Genomic DNA, 19,044 nt, shown 5'->3' with positions numbered 1-19,044 from the left:
ATCATGTGGTTTTTTTCCTTCAGTTTGCTAAGGTGGTGCATTATGTTGATTGATGTTGAATCAAATCAGTCTTGCATACCAGGGATGAACCTCACTTGGTTGTGATATATAAGTCTTTTGACATGCTATTGGATTTGATTTTCAAGAATTTTGTTGAGAATTTTGCATCTATGTTCATTAGAGAGATTTGTCTGTAATTTTCTTTTCTTTTAATATCTTTATCTGGCTTTGGTATTAGGGTGATGTTGGCTTCATAATATGTTTTGCGTAACTTTCCTTCTCTTCAATTATTTGGAAGAGTTTTTTTTCCCTAAGATTTATTTATTTATTTATTTCTCTCCCCACTCCCACCCCAGTTGTCTGTTCTCTGTGTCTATTTGTGTCATCTTCTTTGTCTGCTTCTGTTGTTGTCAGTGGCACGGGAATCTGTGTTTCTTTTTGTTGTGTCATCTTGTGTCAGCTCTCCATGTGTGTGGTGCCATTCTTGGGCAGGCTGCACTTTCTTTCACTCTGGGCGGCTCTCCTTACGGGGCGCACTCCTTGCGCGTGGGGCTCCCCTATGTGGGGGACACCCCTGCATGACACGGCACTCCTTGTGCGCATCAGCACTGTGCATGGGCCAGCTCTGCACGGGTCAAGGAGGCCTGGGGTTTGAACCGCAGACCTCCCATGTGGTAGAAGGACGCCCTATCCATTAGGCCAAGTCCGCCACCCTATCTGGAAGAGTTTAAACAGGACTGGTGTTAATTCTTTTTGAAATGCTTGGTGGAATTCACCTATGAACTATCTGGTCCTGGACTTTTCTTTGTTGGGAGATTGATTGACTGATTCAGTCTCTTTAAATGTGATTGCTTTGTTAAATTCTTGTTTTCCTTGTAACGTCAGTGTAGGTTGTTTGTGCATTTTTAGGAATTTGTCCATTTCATCTAGGATGTCTAGTTTGTTGGCATAGAGTTTCTCATAATATTCTCTTATAATCATTTTATTTCTGTGGGGTCAGTCATAACTTCCCCCTTATCATTTCTGATGGTATTTATTTGCAACTTCTCTCTTTTTTTCTTTTTTAGTCTAGCTAGGGATTTGTCAATTTTGTTGATCTTTTCAAAGAATCAGCTTTTGGTTTTGTTTTGTTTTTTCTCAATTTTATTTTTTTCTGCTCTAATATCTATTATTTCTTTCCTTCTGCTTGCTTTGGGAGTGGTTTGCTGTTCTTTTTCTAGTTTCTCCAGTTATTCAGTTAGATCTTTGGTTTAGCCCTTTCTTCTTTTTTTTTTTTTAAATAACCTTGATTTTTATTAAGCATCCAAGACAGCCTCTATTTTTGTTAAGCACTAAAGAATTGATGTAAGAATTTTTATTTATTTATAAGTTTGCTTTTTCAATATCAGCATTTCACACAACTCTGCTATTTTCTGTGTTTTTTTTTTGCCTTTGGTAAACAGAATTTAAAAGTTTTTTAAAAATAAATAGCTCATAAGGAATGTTACATTAAAAAAACGTAAAAAACAAAGAACATAAGAAGTTCCCATATAAACCACTCCCCACTCCCTACCACATCATTTTTGTAAATTGTATTTTTTTAAAGATATATAATCACAAAAAAAAGTTACACTAAAAAATATGAGGTTCCTGTATACCCCCTACCCTCCCCCCCACCCCACTCCTCCTACACCAACAACCTCCCTCATCATTGTGGCACACTCATCGCACTCAGTGAACACATTTTGGGGCACTGCTGCACTACACAGATAATAGTTAACCCTGTAGTTCGCACTCTCCCCCAGTACATTCAGTGGGTTATGGCAGGATATATAAAGTCCAGCATCTGACCCTGCAGTATCATTAAGGTAACTCAAAATCCCCAAAATGTCCCCACATCACATCTCTTCTACCCTCTCCCTGCCCTCAGCAACTACTGTGGCCACTTTCTCCACCTCAATGTTAAAATTTCTTCTATTACTCGTCACAATAATTTTATAGTAGAATATCAGTAAGTCCACTCTAGTCCGTATTTTATTCCTCCATTCTGTGGACCCTGGGATGGTGATGTCCTCTCCACCTCTAGATCAAGAGGGGGCTTAGATTCCACATGGATGATGGATGCAATTCCTCTGCTTACAGTTGTTGGCACTCTTGATTCCCTGGTGTGGTAACCACCATCTTCTCCTTCCTGTTAGCCGACCTGGGTAAGTCCAATGAACCAGAGAGTAAGAGTTGCCACTCTGCTGAGGCTCAGGGCCCAGCTGGCACATGGGCAGTCCAGAGATTCAAGTCCCCTGAATATGCACCATCCCTAGTGCCAACCACAGGTTCAGTAAAAGTGACAGAAGAGACGTGTAGAAAAGACACATCTGAGTCCAGCTCCATCCCACTCAGGAGCACAAATTCCAAAGTAGGCCCTCTAACATGGCACAGAATTCCAAATCCATCTGCCATGATTATATACCTTGTGGATCTCCATAGCCTACAGGAGAACCAGTACCTAGGGTTGTATCTATTTTGGCTTTTTCTGGGGTCCTGCTGAAGTGTGCATAAGTGCAACCCCTTTGATGACCTCCTGACTCTTTTTGGAAGAATCCTAGCCATATCAACTCATTTGTCTTTGCCATTTCCCCCTTTTATTCAAGGTCAAAGAGCAGTATTTAACACTTGATCCAACATGTAGGCTGAGATATTCTGCTGGTCTGAGTTGACCCTTTTATTCGAGGTCTCTTTCTAGTTGCTTCCCCAGTTAGTGATTAGTAGTAATCCCTTCCTTGCTAGGGAGGTTCATCCCCAGGAGTCATGTCCCACGTTGGGGGGAAGGTAATGCATTTACATACTGAGTTTGGCTTAGAGAGTGGCCACATTTGAGCAACATGGAGGCTCTCAGGAGGTAACTCTTAGGCACCGTACAGCTTTAGACCTAATTCATTTTTCAGGCACACAGGCTCCTAAGCACAGTCATCAGTATCAAGGGCTCATTATTGGATCATCCTTCCTTGTTGATTTTTGCTGTTGCACTTGGGTCTTCTTTTTTAATATAGACATTTAGAGCTATAAATTTCCCTCTCGGGACTGTCTTCACTGTATCCCACAAGTTTTGGTAAGTTCTGTTCTCATTTTCTTTTTTTTCTTTTTTAAAGATTTATTTATTTCTCTCCCCTTCCCCACCCTCCTCCCCCAGTTGTCTGCTCTCTGTGTCCATTTACTTTGTGTTCTGTGTCTGCTTGCATACCTGTCAGTGGCACCAGGAATCTGTGTCTCTTTTTGTTGTGTCATCTTGCTGTGTCAGCTCTCTCTGTGTGTGGTGCCATTCTGGGCAGGCTGCACTTTTTTCATGCTGGGTGGCTCTTATTATGGGGCACACTCTTTGTGCGTGATGCTCCCTGACACGGGGGACACCCCTGCGTGGCATGGCACTCCTTGCGCGCATCAGCACTGCACGTGGGCCAGCTCCACACGGGTAAGGAGGCCCTGGGTTTGAACCCTGGGCCTCCCATGTGGTAGGCAGATGCTCTATCTGGTGAGCCAAATCCGCTTCCCTGTTCTCATTTTCATTTGTCTCAACATATTTACTGATTTCACTTGTAATTTCTCCTTTGACCCACTGATTATTTAGGAGTGTGTTGTTTAAACTCCACACATTTGCAAATTTACCTCTTTCCTGTCTATTGATTTCCAGTTTCATTCCATTATGATCTGAGAAGGTGCTTTGTATAATTTCAATCTTTTTGTATTTATTGAGAGCTGCGTTGCAACCTAACAAGTGGTCCATCTGAGAAAGATTCATGGGCACTTGAGAAGAATGTATATCTCACTGAGTTTGGATACAATGTTCTGTATAGATCTGTTAGGTCTATCTTGTTTATCACATTGTTCAAGTTCTGTTTCCTTGTTGATCTTCTGTCTAATTGTTCTATCTAATGATGTGAGTGGGGTGTTGAAGTCTCCAACGATTATCATAGAGCTCTCTATTTCTCCCTTTAGTTTTGCCAGAGTTTGCCTCATGTATTTTGGGGCATAGATATTTATGACTGTTATATCTTACTAGCGAATTGACACTTTTAATGTCCTTCTTATAACATTTTTGCATTTAAAGTCTGTTTTGTCCAGTATTAGTATAGCTACCCCTGCTTTTTTTGGTTACTATTCACATGGAGTACTTTTTTCTAACCTTTCACTTTAGCTGATTTGTATCCCTGGGTCTAAGGTGAATCTCTTATAAGCAGCATATGGATTACTCATATATATTTTTTAATCAATTCTGTCAGCCTATATCTTTTGATTGGGGAGTTTAATCCATTCACATCCAATGATATTACTGTAAATGCATTATTTACTTTCACCATTTTATTCTTTGCTTTTCATATGTTGTATCTTATTTTTGTCTATCTTTTTACTCTTTGGTTAACCTTTCTTCTGTTCTTTCTTCTATACTCTCCTTCAATCCCCTCTCTCCTGTCTTTTTCTTTCAGGCCCAAAGTTTTCCTTTAGTATTTCCTGCAAAAGTGAATTTCTTTTTTATGAACTCTTAGTTTCTGTTTGTTTGTGAATATTTTATACTCATCTTCATATTTAAAGGATAATTTTGCTGGATAAAGAATTCTTGGGGAAGCAGACATGGCTCAACTGATAGAGTGTCCGTCTACCATATAGGAGGTCCAGGGTTTGATCCCCAGGGCCTCTTGACCCATGTGGTAAGCTGGCCCATGTGCAGTGCTGCCACACAAGGAGTGCTGTACCACGCAGGGACACCCCCGCATAGGGGTGCCCCATGTGCAAGAAGTGCGCCCCACAAGGAGAGCCGCCCCAGTGAAAAAAGCGCAGCCTGCCCGGGAGTGGTGCCGCACACAAAGCGAGATGACACAGCAAGATGACACAACAAAACAGAGATGCAGTTTTCCAGTGCTGCAGGATAATGAAAGTGGACGCAGAAGAACACACAGCAAATGAACACAGAGAGCAGACAATTGGGGGGGGGGGGAGAAATAAATAAAATAAATCTTAAAAAAAAAAGAATTCCTGGTTGACAGTTTTTCTCTTTCAGTATCCTAAATGTGTCATACCATTGTCTTCTTGCCTCCATGGTTTCTGATGAGAAATCTGCCTTAAGTCTTACTGGTTGTCCCTAGTATGGGATGGTTTGCTTCTCCCTTGCTGCTCTCAGCATTTTCTCTTTCTCTTTGATGTTTGTGACATTCTGAGTAATACATGTCTTGAAGTAGGTCTGTTCACATTTACTCTGATTGGGGTACACAGTGCTTCTTGGATGTGTAAGATCATTTCTTTCATGAGTGTTGGGAAATTTTCAGCTATTTCCTCAAATACTCTTTCTACCCCTTTTCCCTTCTTTTCTCCTTCTGGAATTCCCGTGACACATATGTTGTCATGCAACTCCCTGAGCCCCTGCTCAATTTTTCCCATTCTTTTCTGTCTTCAATTTCAGCTATTCTCTCTTTGGTGTCACTTAATTTTTCTTCTTTCTCTTTGAGTCTGCTGTTGTATGTTTTGAACTCACCTATTGTGTCTTTCATTCTCATGAGCTCTGTTACTTTTCTATTCATATTTTCAAATTCCTCTTTGTGGTCACTCAGTGTCTTCGTTTTTTCTTCATTTTTTTCTTTTTGTTTTTCTTTTTCAATGTCTTATTTTTTTTCTCTCTCTGTTAAAATATGGAATGCTTCACGAGTTTGCATGTCATCCTTGTACAGGGGCCATGCTAATCTTCTCTGTATCGTTCCAATTTTTAGTATATGTGCTGCCAAACTGAGCACTCAGTGTCTTCTTGATGTCAGTTATCTCTTTAGCCATATTGTCTTTCAACTCATTAACCTGATTTTGGAAATTTGTGTGCATCTAGTTAATTAGTTGTCTTAAATCTCACATCTCTTCTGGGGCTTTGATATGTTCCTTATCTTGGCCATTTCATTCGCTTTCTTAGTATGGCTCATAATTTTTTGCTGCTGTCTAGGATGTGATTAGAATGGTGATGTTACTCAGATGCTTAATTTTTCTTTTGTAGGGATTTAGTGGCAGGAGACTATGTGTTACTGCTGTTCTTTGATTCTTGGTTCAGCCTGGGTCTTTTGGATTGTCCCTGTTAGTTGCTCAAAATTGCGCTCTCCCCACAGTAATGGGCTGCAGACCTGCTTCCAAGGACCTTGGAGAGGGGCTCTAAAAGTTGGATAAAGCCTCCCTTACTTATTTACTTTTTATTTCCTCACATGCACTTCCTTGGTCTGCCAGCAGATGGCGAGCTTTGGCAGCCCCTTCAGTTCAATACCTAGTCCGAGTGTGTTTGCTGCAACACAGACTGAATCAACCAGACAGAGCTTCCTGCCTGGAGGCTAAGGGCCTTGTAATTCAAACTTTGTCAGAGGTAGTTCTCCAAGCTTCCCTGGCAGGGAATTATTTCCAGGGTAGGAAATAATCCCATTCCCCTCTTGTCTTCAGTCATTAGTCCTGGTTTGTAGAGAGGGAGATCAAGAGGATTGGCTCTCATTAAGGCTGAGCTGGTCCCAAGGCCAACAGTGGCACTGCCCGACCTGGCCTGGAAGGGCTCATGGGGCACAGCAGACCAAATTAGTCAGCCTTAGGCTGTGTCCCTCTCTCTCCCCTTTTCTGGGGAGGTGGATCTCTGGGGCCACGGGCCCAGTTGCCTGAGTATTCAATAATGTGTATAGTGTGTGTGTGTGGGGTGCTCGCAGTAGCAGCTGCCGCTTTTAACTCAGTTTTGCTGTCATGATTCTTTTCCTTTGTCCCTTCTCTCTTCTTGGCGGTGTCCAGCCTTGCCCTGGTGTCCTAAACCCTAGAAGACTTTTTCCCAGGTCATTTCTGCCTATCCTCCAGCTATTTTTTCTGGGAGAGAAGAGAATCCCATGTCTTTCTAGTTCACTATCTTCCCGGATTTCTGGGGGTCATTTTTAAAGTCCATATAATCAAATTATTTCCCGGCAAAGTTGTTCTGATTCGTGTTTCCACTAATGCGCACGAGACTGCCCATCTCCCTGCACCCTGACCAGCACTGCATGTTGTTACGTTTTAATCTTTGTAATTCATACATTTAGTCCAGGCAGGAGGATGTTGCCTGAGCCCTGCCCTCGAGTTCAGTCTAGTAGGGAGCCGAGAGCCTCTCGTGGGAAGCTGACCCTGGAAGGCTACATGAGGGCACTCGGCATTTAGGGAATGTAGAGGAGGGAGGGTCCCTTTCAGCTCACGTGACATCACAGAAGGGGCCTCGTCTCCTGGTTTACCCCACAGCCTCCTGACTGTTCTCATCTCTCGCCCTGCTCCCCTCCAATTCCATTCTTTACACACCACTGCAGGGTTCAAAACACAGATCTGATCATGTTATCTCCTGTTAAACACACACACACACACCCCTTGCCCTGAGGAGCAAATCCAAACTCCTTAGCATGTGTTTGGGGTCCTACACAGTGAGGCCCTGCCAATTTTACCCACCTCGTTTCAGTCCTCTCTCACTCATTCTCTAGTTTCCAGCCACTCCAGCTTCTCAAATTTTAATGCACATGCAGGTCAGCCAGGGACTGGGTTAAAATGCTGGTTCTGATCTGTAAGTCCCGGGTGGAGCCCGAGATTCTGCCTTTCTAACAAGCTCCCCGTTGAGGCCGATGCTGCTGGCACAGGACACCCTTGAGCAGCAAGGCTCTCACTTGTCCTGCCTTCCCCATCTCTGGGCCCTTACACGTGGCTGTTGCCTGGCAACACTCTTCCCTCAACAGTGTTATTAGGCTCTTCCTGCTCATCCTTCAGTCTTGGCTTAAAACATGACTTCCTCAGGTTGGTTATCCCTGAACACCCCCTAAGTTTGGTCCCTCTTTTCTCGCTTTCAGAGCTACCTTTGCTCCTTCGAGCACTCGGCCCCTGTGTAATTGCTCGCTCAGCGATTCCGAGTATAAGCTCTATGAGGTCAGGGTATGGGTCGGTCTCTCACTGAGTTCCCAGGGCTGAGGTGGTACCGGGCCTAAAGAGGTAATTCATAAATGGCCGTTGAATGAGGAACGTCGGTAAGACTTTACAATAGAAAAATCAAGATCAATCAGCTGAGGCCCTGAAAGGTGAAAGAGCTCGCCTGAAGTCAGGAAATGAGCAGACGTGGGACTGAAACCCAGGTCCTTGGAATCCTGGGGTTGGGTGGGGAGAGGGGAGGAGGCTGGCATCCAGGCTGTTCCCATTTCACCCTCATGTTATAAACGCTGCTTTGAAAGGTTGGTACTTGACTCGCTGTTTTTCTCGTTGGAAAGGTGGACAAGATCCTCCTGGGACAGTGAATGCAGGACGTGGACATAAAAGCACTTTATTAACCATGGAGGGCTTTACTAACGATAGCTGGAAAATGTGCTTATTATTAAAAATTTCTTAAGCATTTCTGAGAAAATTCAAATCCTTCCTCAGATCTAGTTGAACAGATTTTCTATTAACCTAATCTTAGTAGTTTACTCTTTGTTCTTTTTTTAAATCTTTTTTTTTTAAAAAAAGATACATAAATCATACAAAATGTTACATTAAAAAATATAAGGGTTCCCATATACCCCACTCCCCACACCCCTACTCCTCCCACATCGACAACTTCTTTCATTAGTGTGGTACATTCATTGTATTTGATGAGTACATTTTGGAGCACTGCTGCACAGCATGGATTATAGTTTATGTTCTTAATTCCTAGAAGGAAAAGTACCAGACCTTCCAAGTTCTACTTTAGAGAAGTCGGGAATAAGATACCATCTCAGCAAAACCACAGAATGGTGCCAAGAGTAACTTGTAGCCCAGGAAATTTGTAACTTCCTTGGGATAAAAGGTTGTGAACAGGAGTTTTGCACACAGGAGATAACACAGGATTAAGAAGTTTGCCCAGGGAGCAGATGTGGCTCCAGCAGTTGAGCACCTCCCATGTGCCTCCCACACGGGAGGTCCCAGGTTTGGTTCCTGGTGCCTCCTAAAGACAAAAAAATAAACAACACGCAAACAAATGCAAAAAAAGAACTCAGGGGAGCTAATGTGGCTCAGTGGTTGAGTGCCGGCTTCCCACATACAAGGTCCTGGGTCTAATCCCCAATACCTCAAAAACAGAAAGAAATTTGCCCTCATCCCCCCTCAGGAGACCCTATTAAAAAATTCCAGAGTCATTACCCACACAGCAGAATGCATCATGCACTTGATCCTCACTTGATCCTCACTTGATCCTCAACCCCTATTCCCCCATAAAAACCCTAGTGCCCTTCTCACCTTGAACTGGTTTGGGAAGATTCCCCCAGTTCCTTGCTTGTGCATGTGCAATTAATCACCTTCTCGCTGAGAGACTTGTTTCTCCTTTGTAGCGCTGGTTTGGGCAGGGCTCCCTATTGGAAATAGCCATGCTTATGGTAATACTAATGTAGCCTTGTTTTTATGACTGAACACAACTCTTTTCTTGTTACAGATGTGGAGAGAGGGGTTGAAAGGGTTTGGGCCCAGTGAGGCCCTGAGAAATCGAGCCTGGGAGGGAAGCCTTGAAGATAGAGGGTAACTCAAGAGAGTGGAGGCTGAGCCCCTCCATCTCATGGGGCCAAGCTCCGTCTGGAGGAGGTGGGGGGGCAGGAGTACAGCAGGCTGGAATCCAGGCGTCTGAGTCCCGAGGAGCCCTACCACACACTCCCCCAACGCTGCTGCCTTGTCCTAGGGCTTGACTTGCACAAGCTGCCTCTCCCACGGCACTGGGGGCTCCTGGAACCAGGAGTCAGGCTTTACTCATTTCTAAACATCCTTGAGCTCCAGGCAGAGCAGAGGACCAGCAAATAAATGCTCAGCAAATCGGACTTAAGGCAGATGGAGGGAAGTGGACATGGTTCAATGGATACAGTGTTCACCTACCACATGGGAGGTCCATGGTTCAAACCCAGGGCCTCCTGGCCTGTGTGGTGAGCACCCACGCACAGTGCTGATGTGCTCAAGGAGTGCCCTGCCACGCAGGGTTTTCCCCCGCATAGGGGAGCCCCACATGCAAGGAGTGTGCCCTCATTGAGCTGCCTGGCGCAAAAAAAGTGCAGCCCACCCAGGAGTGGCGCCGCATACACAGAGAGCTGATGCAGCAAGATGGCGCAACAAAAAGAGACACAGATTCCTAGTGCCACTGAGAATGCAAGCAGACACAGAAGAACACACAGTGAATGGACACAGAGAGCAGACAATGGCAGTGGGGAGGGGGGCGGGCAGGGAGAAGGGGAGAGAAATAAATAAAATAAATCTTAAAAAAAAAGCAGATGGAATGCATTCTGGGTCTAACCTGCCTCCCTGTGATGGCCACCTGGATGTCTTCTCCTTTGTCATTAAAAGTTGTTACTACTGGGAGCAGATGTGGCTCAAGTGCTGAGAACCTGCTTTCCACATGGAAGGTCCCAGGTTCGATCCCCAGTCCTCCTAAAAACATAAAATACTAACAAAAGCAAATAAACAAAAAAAGTAATGCAGGAGAGCCAATGTGGCTTAGTGTCGGCTTCCCATCTATGAGGTCCAGAGTTCAATCCCTGGCCCTGGTACCTCAAAAAAAAGTTGTTACTGGACTTCCAGATGCTGAATCTGAGTGGAGGCTGGGGATGGAGAAGGAACAAGAGCTGAGGGAAGGATCCTGTTCTGCAGCCCCAGCAGAGCCCAGGTCCTCAGGAGGATAGGAGTGCTGCTTTCCACCGGGACTCACAGTCCCTGAGCCCCTCCTTGCGCCAGGACTTCACCTGTGCAGGCAGGTGAGCACAGTGGCTGAGTGCCCCAGGACCGAAACCATCGGCTGCCAGTCCCAGCCTTAGCACTTGCCAGCTGTGTGTCCTGGGACAGGTTTACTTGACCTTTCTGCACCTCAGTTTCCTCATCTGCAAGAATGAAATGATACAATATACCTGGCTAGGCATTCACCAAGTGTTGTTTATGAGGCAAGCTAGCACAGGGACCTGGGGAAAAAAGAGTGCCATAGGGAAATGCTAGGGCAATAAGGAGAAAACAGTCAGCTCTGTGTAACACTCCTGCTCGCGGGCACCCATCTTTGCCTGCACCTGACAAGGGAGGAGTCAACTGCCCAAGACTCAATACCTGAAGATAATAGATAACAGGAAGCCCGTTCATATCCCCTTCCCTGACCCCTCAGGTCAGCAGACACTCAGAACCAATGACAATGCTGTTTCCAATCTGTCTTCTGCATACTCAGAGCCCACGAGAATGTCGTAACTCACAAGCCTTCATTTACGTGGAGGAAGGAAGGGGGCGGGGAGAGCCAGCCTTAAGTAAGGCGGCAGTCGCGGTCTCCCCCTTGAGCACGCCTGCACCCCTGTCTGGGTGTGTACTTTCTCTTTCTTTGGCTTTACAATAAACTCCTTATTTGCTTTCTTAATACGGAGTGTCCTTAAATTCCTTTCTGTGCTGTAGCCCAGAGCCTGGAAACCCACCACTGGCCACTTTTCCATGGATATCTCACTTAAATAGGGTGACTGAATGACTCCGTGAGCCTGCTGACCCAGAATACTTATTAATAGTGACTTCTTCACCATCGGAAGTGACTTGGTTTGGATGATAAATGATACAACTACCGTACGTTTAATGTTATTATCAACCACATTTCACAGAGGAGAAAACTGAACTGCGGACAGACATCGCTGGCTCCAATCACCCCGCTGGAAAAAGGCGGAGGTAAAATTTGAACGCAGTTCTCTGCTTCGCAGGCCCGCGTTCTGGCCCCGGCTCTTCTGACTTCACTGTCTCCCCTTGGGGCACCTACCTCCCGGAGGGCGCCTGCTCAGGGGCCTGGCAGGACCCCCAGGGAGGAAGCTGGGCCTGGATCCTCTCTGGTCTGCTGGAGCTGGGCTAAGGGGTGACTCTCTTGCTCCCAGATGTTGGGAGCTGCCTGCTGGAGGCGGGACTTCCTTCCTGACCAAGGCCTGACTTGATGGGATCCCAATCCCTCCTCTGCTGCTCCAGGGCTGGTCCTGGGGTGAGCATGGGGGTGCAGGTCTTCTCTGCCTTCCCTCACGCCTTATCTCCCCAGATAAGCTGCTTCCTTCTCTGGCCAGGGTCCCACCTCAGGGGAAAGGTCCTTATCACCCAGGTGGGCAACCAGCCTCTCAAATAGGAACATCTTTTTATTTATTTCTCTTCCCTTCTCCACCGCCCCCCGCCCCCATGTCTGCTCTCTGTGTCCATTCGCTTTGTGTGCTTCTGCATCCACTTACATTATCTGGAGGGACTGGGAAACTGTGTCTCTTTTTTGTTGCATTGTCTTGCTGTGTCAGCTCTCCATGTGTGCAGCACCCCTCCTGGGCGGGCTGTGCTTTTTACACGTGGGGTGGCTCTCCTTGCAGGGTGCACTACCTGCGTGTGGGGCACCCCTGCATGGCACAGCAGGTGCTCCTTGCGTGTGGCAGCGCTGTGCATGGGCCAGGTTATCATATGGGTCAGGAGGCCCTGGGGATCGAACCCTGGACCCTCCATATGGTAGACAGATGCTCTATCAGTTAAGCCACGTCCACTTCCCAAGAGGAACTTCTCAAAGCAGCAGCAAACTGGCCCCACCTAGTGTGTAATGGCTTTTCCTCTGCTGCCTACCAAGCCGGTCTCCTCCAGGACGTCCTCCCTAACCACCCATTCATTCATTCAGCAAACCTTCCCCAGACACTTGCTCCTGGGCCCTCTGGAGCTGTGAACCTGCAGGCATCAGAGTTGGAGCCCTTGCTCTGCCTCGGACCTACTGGGTGACCTTGGACAAAACATCTCCCTAGTCTGGGCTCCAGTTTCCTCATGTGAAATTGAGGGCCTTGTGCTGGAGCAGCGGTTCTCAAGGTATGGCCCCAGGACCAGCAGCATTAGCTCCACCTGGGAACTGGTTAGAAATGCAGATGCTCAGACCCCACCCCAGACACACCGAATCAGAAACTCAGCAGTCTCTGTCTTTTGGATGCATGCACACATTTGAGGACCATTCCCTTCATCTTTTATAGTTACTGCTCTAGGGTTGACAAGAACTTTCACAAATATTATCTATTTGAACTTCATAACAGTCCTGAAATCAAGATTGCCTCCCCTGTGTAGCTGGGGGTGGAGTAGAATGTAGTGAGTCTGAGCATGGACCTGGGTTCCTGCCTTAGCTTAACCACTCTTGCATAGTATCACCTTCGGTAAGTAAACTAATTTTTCTGAGCCTCAGTTTCTCTTCTTTAAAATAGTACCCATGGACTTCCAAGAAGACGGAGGATTAGAGAGACACAGGACTCACTTCTCTCCCCCCAAAATTGCTAGCGGACAGGCTAAAAGAAAAAAAAGTTCTAGGGTAGACACCAGGGGAAGGTTGGACACCACCTATAAGATAGAGGGACAAAGGAAAAGAACCTAGATGGGAAAACTCCTGCAGCTGCAGCTGCAGCTGCTGGTGCCCATCCCCCTACCCCTGGAGCAGAAAGTTTTGAATTCTCCAGCCTCTGGTGGTGGCTGTGGACAAAGCAGCCCGCAGGGTTCCATCTCCCCAGGAGAGGGGAGAAAGAGGGATGCAGTCTAAGGCTGACTCAGTGTTTGGCCAACAAATTTGGTCGGCTGTTCCTTGAGCCCTTCCAGGCCCTGTGGGGCTGCAGCATTGTTTGCTCCAGGAGGCCACAGGACTAAAGAGACCCAACCCTCATAACACCCTCCCTACTGACAGGGATGGTTGTTGAGGACCCAGAGGGGAGGGGCATTATTTCCCACCAGGGAAAAGGGAGGGGTCTACCAGCAAAGGTTGGAGAATAGCCTCTGAGAAAGTTCGATTTGTGAGACTCTGAATAGCCCTGAGGCAGGATCCTCTCTCACATTGTTCTGGTTGGGGTTGCAGTGAACAAATTCCTGGAAACACAACAACAGCCTAAATTGACTGTATAAGAAATACAAGAACTCAACAAACCAATCACATTTAAAGAGATTGAATCAGTCATCAAAAATCTCCCAAAACAGAAAAGTCCAGGACCAGATGGTTTCAAAGATGAATTCTACCAAGCATTTTGAGAAGTATTAACACCAACCCTGTTTAAACTCTTCCCAAAAAATGAAGAGGAGGGAAAATTACGCAACATATTTAATGAAGCCAACATCACCCTAATACCAAAGCCAGATAAAGATACTATAAGAAAAGAAAATTACAGACCAATCTCTCTAATGAACATAGATGCAAAAATTCTCAACAAAATACTTGTAAATAGAATCCAGCAGCATATTAAAAGACTTACACATCATGACCAAATGGGATTTATTCATGGTATGCCCACTGTCACCACTGTGCTACAAGTTCTAGCTACAGCAATTAGACAAGAAAAAAAATGACATACAAATAGGAAAAGAGGAATTAAAACTCACTATTTGCAGATGACATGATCCTATTTTAAGAAAATTCTCAAATGTATATGATAAATATACTTGAGCTAATAAATGAGTTCAGCAGAGTGGCAGGATATAACCTTTACATGCAAAAATCAGTAATGTTTCTAAAACACTAAAATTGAACAATTGGAGGAGGAACTCAGGGAAAAAATTCCACTTACAGTAACAACAAAAAGACTCAAATACCTAGAAATCAATTTAACCAAAGATGTATAAGGACTTCTACTAAAAAAACTACAAAATACTGCTAAAAGAAATCAAAGACTTAAACAAACAGAAAGACATTCTGCGTTCATGGATTGGAAGACTAGATATCGTGAACCCAAATTGCTTTATAGATTCAAAGCAATAACAATAAAAATTCTAACACCATGCTTTACAGAAATAGAAAAGACAATTACCAAATTTATTTGGAAGGAAAACGGGACCCAAATATCCAAAAACATTCTAAAAAAGGAAGAGTGATGTGGGAGGACTCTCACTGCCTGACCTTTAAACATATTACAAAGCTGCAGTGGTCAAAACAGCATGGTATTGACATAATGATAGACACATTGATCAGTGGAATAGACCTGAGTGTTCTGAAATAGACCATCACCTTGATATCCTCCTCTGACAAACCTTCCGTTCATGTTAATGGAACAAAACAGTCTTTTCAACAAATGGTGCTGGGAGAACTGGATATCTATAACCAAAAGACTAAAAGAGGACCCCTATCTCAATCCCTATACAGGAATCATCTGAAAATGGATCAAAGACCTAAATATAAAAGCTAGGACCATAAAATTACTGGAAGAAAAGGTAGGGAAACATCTTAAAGATCTTGTGGTAGGTGGTGGTTTCTTGGACCTTACATCCAAAGCATGTGCAACAAAAGAAAAAATAGAAAAATGGAACCTCCTCAAAATCAGTTTTTCACTTTAAAGGACTTTGTCAAAAGGGTAAAAGGCAGCTGACTCAATGGGAGAAAATATTTAGAACTCACATATTATTCAATAAGGGTTTAATATCCATGGTATATAAAGAGATGCTCCTACTCAATAATAAGAAGACAAATGACCAGATTAAAAAATGGGCAGGGGAGCCGGTGTAGCTGAGTGGTTGAGTACTGGATTCCCACATATGAGGTCCCAGAATTTCAATCCCTGCCCGGGTACCTCCAAAACAATCCCCCTCCCTGCAAAAACAAACAAACAAAAACAAACAAAAAACCCCATACACATGAAAAAATGTTCAATATCACTAGCGATTAGGGAAATACAAACTAAACTACAATGAGCTATCATTTCACACCTATTAGAATATGCCCACTATTAAAAAGCTGGAAAACTACAAGTGTTGGAGAGGATGTGGAGAGATAGGAACACTTATTCACTGTTGGTGGGGATGTAGAATGGTACAGCCACTGTGGAGGACTGTTTGGCAGTTTCTAAGGAACTTGAATACAGATTTGCCATGTGACCCCGTAATACCATTACTGGATATATACCCAGAGTAACTGAGAGCAGTGACATGAACAGACATCTGCACACTAATATTTATAGCGGTGTTATTCACAGTTGCCAAAAGATGGAAACAACCCAGATGTCCATCAACCAATTAATGGATAAACAAACTGTTGTGCATGCTAATGATGGAATATTATACAACTCTAAGAAGAAATGAAGTCATGAAGCATGTGACAACATGGATGAAACTGGAGGACATTATTTTGAGTGAAGCAAGCCAGACACAAAAGGACAAATACTGTATGATTGTGCTATTATGAACTAAATACATTGTGTAAACTCATGGAGTTAATAACTAGAATACAGGTCACCAGAAAACAGAATGAGGTTAGAGAATGGAAAGCTAGGGGTTAACCTGGGCAGAATTGGTAAAAACGTTGTTTGTGAATGTTTGGAAACGAACAGAAATGAGGAAAGCACATCAAACTGTTTACCCAGCAGTGCTAATATATGGGGTATGACAGTGGTTGAAAGAGAAAGTCTAGGGTCATGTATATTACTAGAAGGAAAGTTTAAAAATGTATCATGGGATTGTATAGCATAGTGAAACGTCATGTGACATATGAGTATGGGTAATAATGCATAAATAAGACTGTCATTCTTTGAAACTGAACAGATGTATGTTAATGTTACAAGAAGTTAATATCAGGAAAAATATAAACAAAATGTATAGTAATATATTAATAATCTTCCATTAAAGGTAAAAAAAAAAGGAAATATACAGAGTGAAAGAAAACTAGACAAATGGTGCTATATATTGTTTGACTCCATCTACACGAAATATAAATACAATAAATTAGACAGAAACAAATAGCAGCTATGTACGGCAGGGGAAGCATAGAGATTGAGAGGTGATTACTAAGGTGTAGAGTTTTTTTGTTTGCCTGTCTTTTGGTTTTTATCATTATTATTACTGGAATAATGAAAATGCTCTAATAATGATCAAAGTGATGAATGCACAACTATGTAATTATACCAAATACCATTGATTGTACACTTTGGATGGCTTGTATGCTTTATGAACACATATCAATGAAATTGATTTTAAAAATAGTCCCTGTGAAATGGGTTGCAGGCAATCACAGTGCACCCACATGTCATGTGAGCAGTTTGTCCAACACGGTGACCACTTACTGACCAACTCCCATAATATTTTGAATCTGGGGTCACAGGAGTTATGATTTTCACAACTAATTTTTGGTAATGCTAGGCCTCAAACTCGGATATGTTGACTTCCTTAGGCTTTGAGACCAAAGGTCTCCTTAGCTGGGACAGCTGTCATCTAACAGGTCCTGAGAGGGGTAGCCACAAGGGAAGGCAGTACTGCCGTGACTGGAATCGGACCTCTTGGTTCAAATCCTGGGCTTAGAGCTTATTCAGAAGAGCCGGCACTTCAACCGCCTGAGCCTGCATTTTCTTAGGTGGAGCATAAGAAACGACTGTAAATCACCCCTCATGGCACCACCCATAGGTAGCCCCTCTCCCTCTCCCTCCTCCACCCCCACCGCCACCCCTGGTCGCAGCTCTGGACTCACTGCTCAGGGCAGCCTCCATTTGCTTCCGGCTGTTGGCGCCATGGTACCAGGTGACCAGCAGGCCGTCCCGGCTGCTGATCTGGCCCGTGCTCAGCAAGTAGTCCAGCATTTCTACATCAGGGCTGCAGGCCGCCTCCTGCTCACAGCCTGGAATGAATGCCGAGGGGGCTGTTAGCATCAGTCCCCATTCCAGCTCAAGAGCCCCCCCCCCCATTCCGTCTGTTCTTCCACTGACCCTCTGGGCCAGCAGGGGACCTAACAGAGAGACGGGGAGTCCCGGAGCCATCAAGGCTGCCAGACAGGGAACTAGGTGGCTACTGAATGGACCCGAATCAGGAAGGGGGCGGAGCTCACAGCAAAAGGAGCAGGTGAGGGGTTCTGGGTGTACATTTGACAGGAAAGGAAGAGTCGCTTATTTCAGAGAGAACAGCATAAGCAAAGACTTGGTAACTTAAGAGACTGGAGAGAAACGGAACCGGGCAAGGTTGGAAACAAGGATTGTGATCAGATTATAAATGGCCTTGAACACCGACAAAGGAGCGTGGGCTGTGTGCCAGGGCAACAAACAAGGTTTGTGTTTAGAGCCATCTCACTGGCTGCTGAGCAAGAACATGGGCTGGAGGCAGAGAGCTCAAAGGGGAGACAGCGAGCCGTGGCAGGGGTCCGGGAGGAGACCCCGAGGGGAGGGGGGCCGACAGGACAGAGCCACTGGGGATAGAGAGGAAGGGGTTGGGAGGATTGGGAGGGAAAGGAAGACGGAGGCTCAGCCCTCCTGGCTCCGGGGCCTGGGTGGTCCAGGAAGGAGGCATGAAGAGACAGAGGATGGCTGCTGGGTTCCAGTGAGTGCAGGGGGAGCAGGTGTCGGGGAAGGGGGTGAGTTCAGCTCCTGGTCTGCTGAGTTTGAGATACCCACATGGTCCCCAAGATGGAATGTCTGCCCAAGGGCCTGGGAGATTTGGTGGGCTTCAGGCAAATGAAGAAGGAGGAGGGGGAAAGAGAGTCAAGGGGACCCTCTGCTGGGGATGGTAGGATTGGGGGATGGGGAGAGGCAAAAGTCTAGGGGATGGGAACAGGTCTAGGTGGGGAAAAGGACTGAGCCCTGGGGGAGCCGGAGGGTGGGCTGCAGGGGAGGCCCGTACCTGGCTGGGTGTGCGGCTGTAGGGTGAAGGCCAGAAGCATCCCGACGGCCAGCACCAGGGCCACGCTGCTGCAGCCCACAAGCGTCCACTTGGTGCAGGCCATGGTGATCCTCTCTGGGGAACGCCTGCCTCAACGCCTCAGGGCCCGGGGTCCCCTGGGAATCCCTGCAGCTGGGATCAGGTGGAGACAGGAGCCCCCAGCAGCACCCAGTTCTCTGAGCCCGGCCAGCTCCAGCAGCATCTGGAGTCCCAGGGGTGGAGCGTGCGCCTGCGGCCCCTCCTCCCCGCCCACCCCTCCTCCCCTCAGCCTCCCAGGTTCTGAACAGGTCAGGCAGAAAATCCTGCCAACCCCCAAAATGACCTTTGAGCACAGTGAGAAGCAGCTGAGGATGAGCAGGCTGGACTGAGCCCCCAGCCCCGCCCCTACTTGCCCGAGCCTGAATCAGGGGGTTGGGGATCTTAGCCCCATTTCTGGGGCTCTTTGCTGGAAACCTTGAA

The 19,044-nt window shown here is 45.7% G+C and overlaps 1 protein-coding gene and 1 non-coding gene across 2 annotated transcripts in view; both read right to left on the bottom strand.

Moving 5' to 3' along the window:
• FAM151A (family with sequence similarity 151 member A) overlaps positions 1-18,811 on the bottom strand; it is a 29,008-nt gene extending 10,197 nt beyond the window's left edge. Inside the window, exons 1-2 of the mRNA XM_058303526.1 lie at positions 18,547-18,811; positions 17,408-17,554 (exon numbers count right to left, since the gene is read on the bottom strand). Coding sequence (XP_058159509.1) covers positions 17,408-17,554; positions 18,547-18,649 — 250 coding nt within the window. The 5' untranslated portion in view covers positions 18,650-18,811. The remainder of the gene's footprint in view (positions 1-17,407; positions 17,555-18,546) is intronic.
• Positions 5,649-5,756, bottom strand: LOC111761890 (U6 spliceosomal RNA). Its single transcript, XR_002795130.2, has one exon. It is a non-coding gene; the product is annotated as a U6 spliceosomal RNA (small nuclear RNA).
• Positions 18,812-19,044: the final 233 nt, after the last annotated feature.

The sequence above is a fragment of the Dasypus novemcinctus genome, chromosome 9 (genome assembly GCF_030445035.2).
Source record: "Dasypus novemcinctus isolate mDasNov1 chromosome 9, mDasNov1.1.hap2, whole genome shotgun sequence".
Lineage (NCBI taxonomy): Eukaryota > Metazoa > Chordata > Mammalia > Cingulata > Dasypodidae > Dasypus > Dasypus novemcinctus.
The sequence above is the reverse complement of the archived record's forward strand: the minus strand, read 5'-3'. Positions and strand labels throughout refer to the sequence as shown.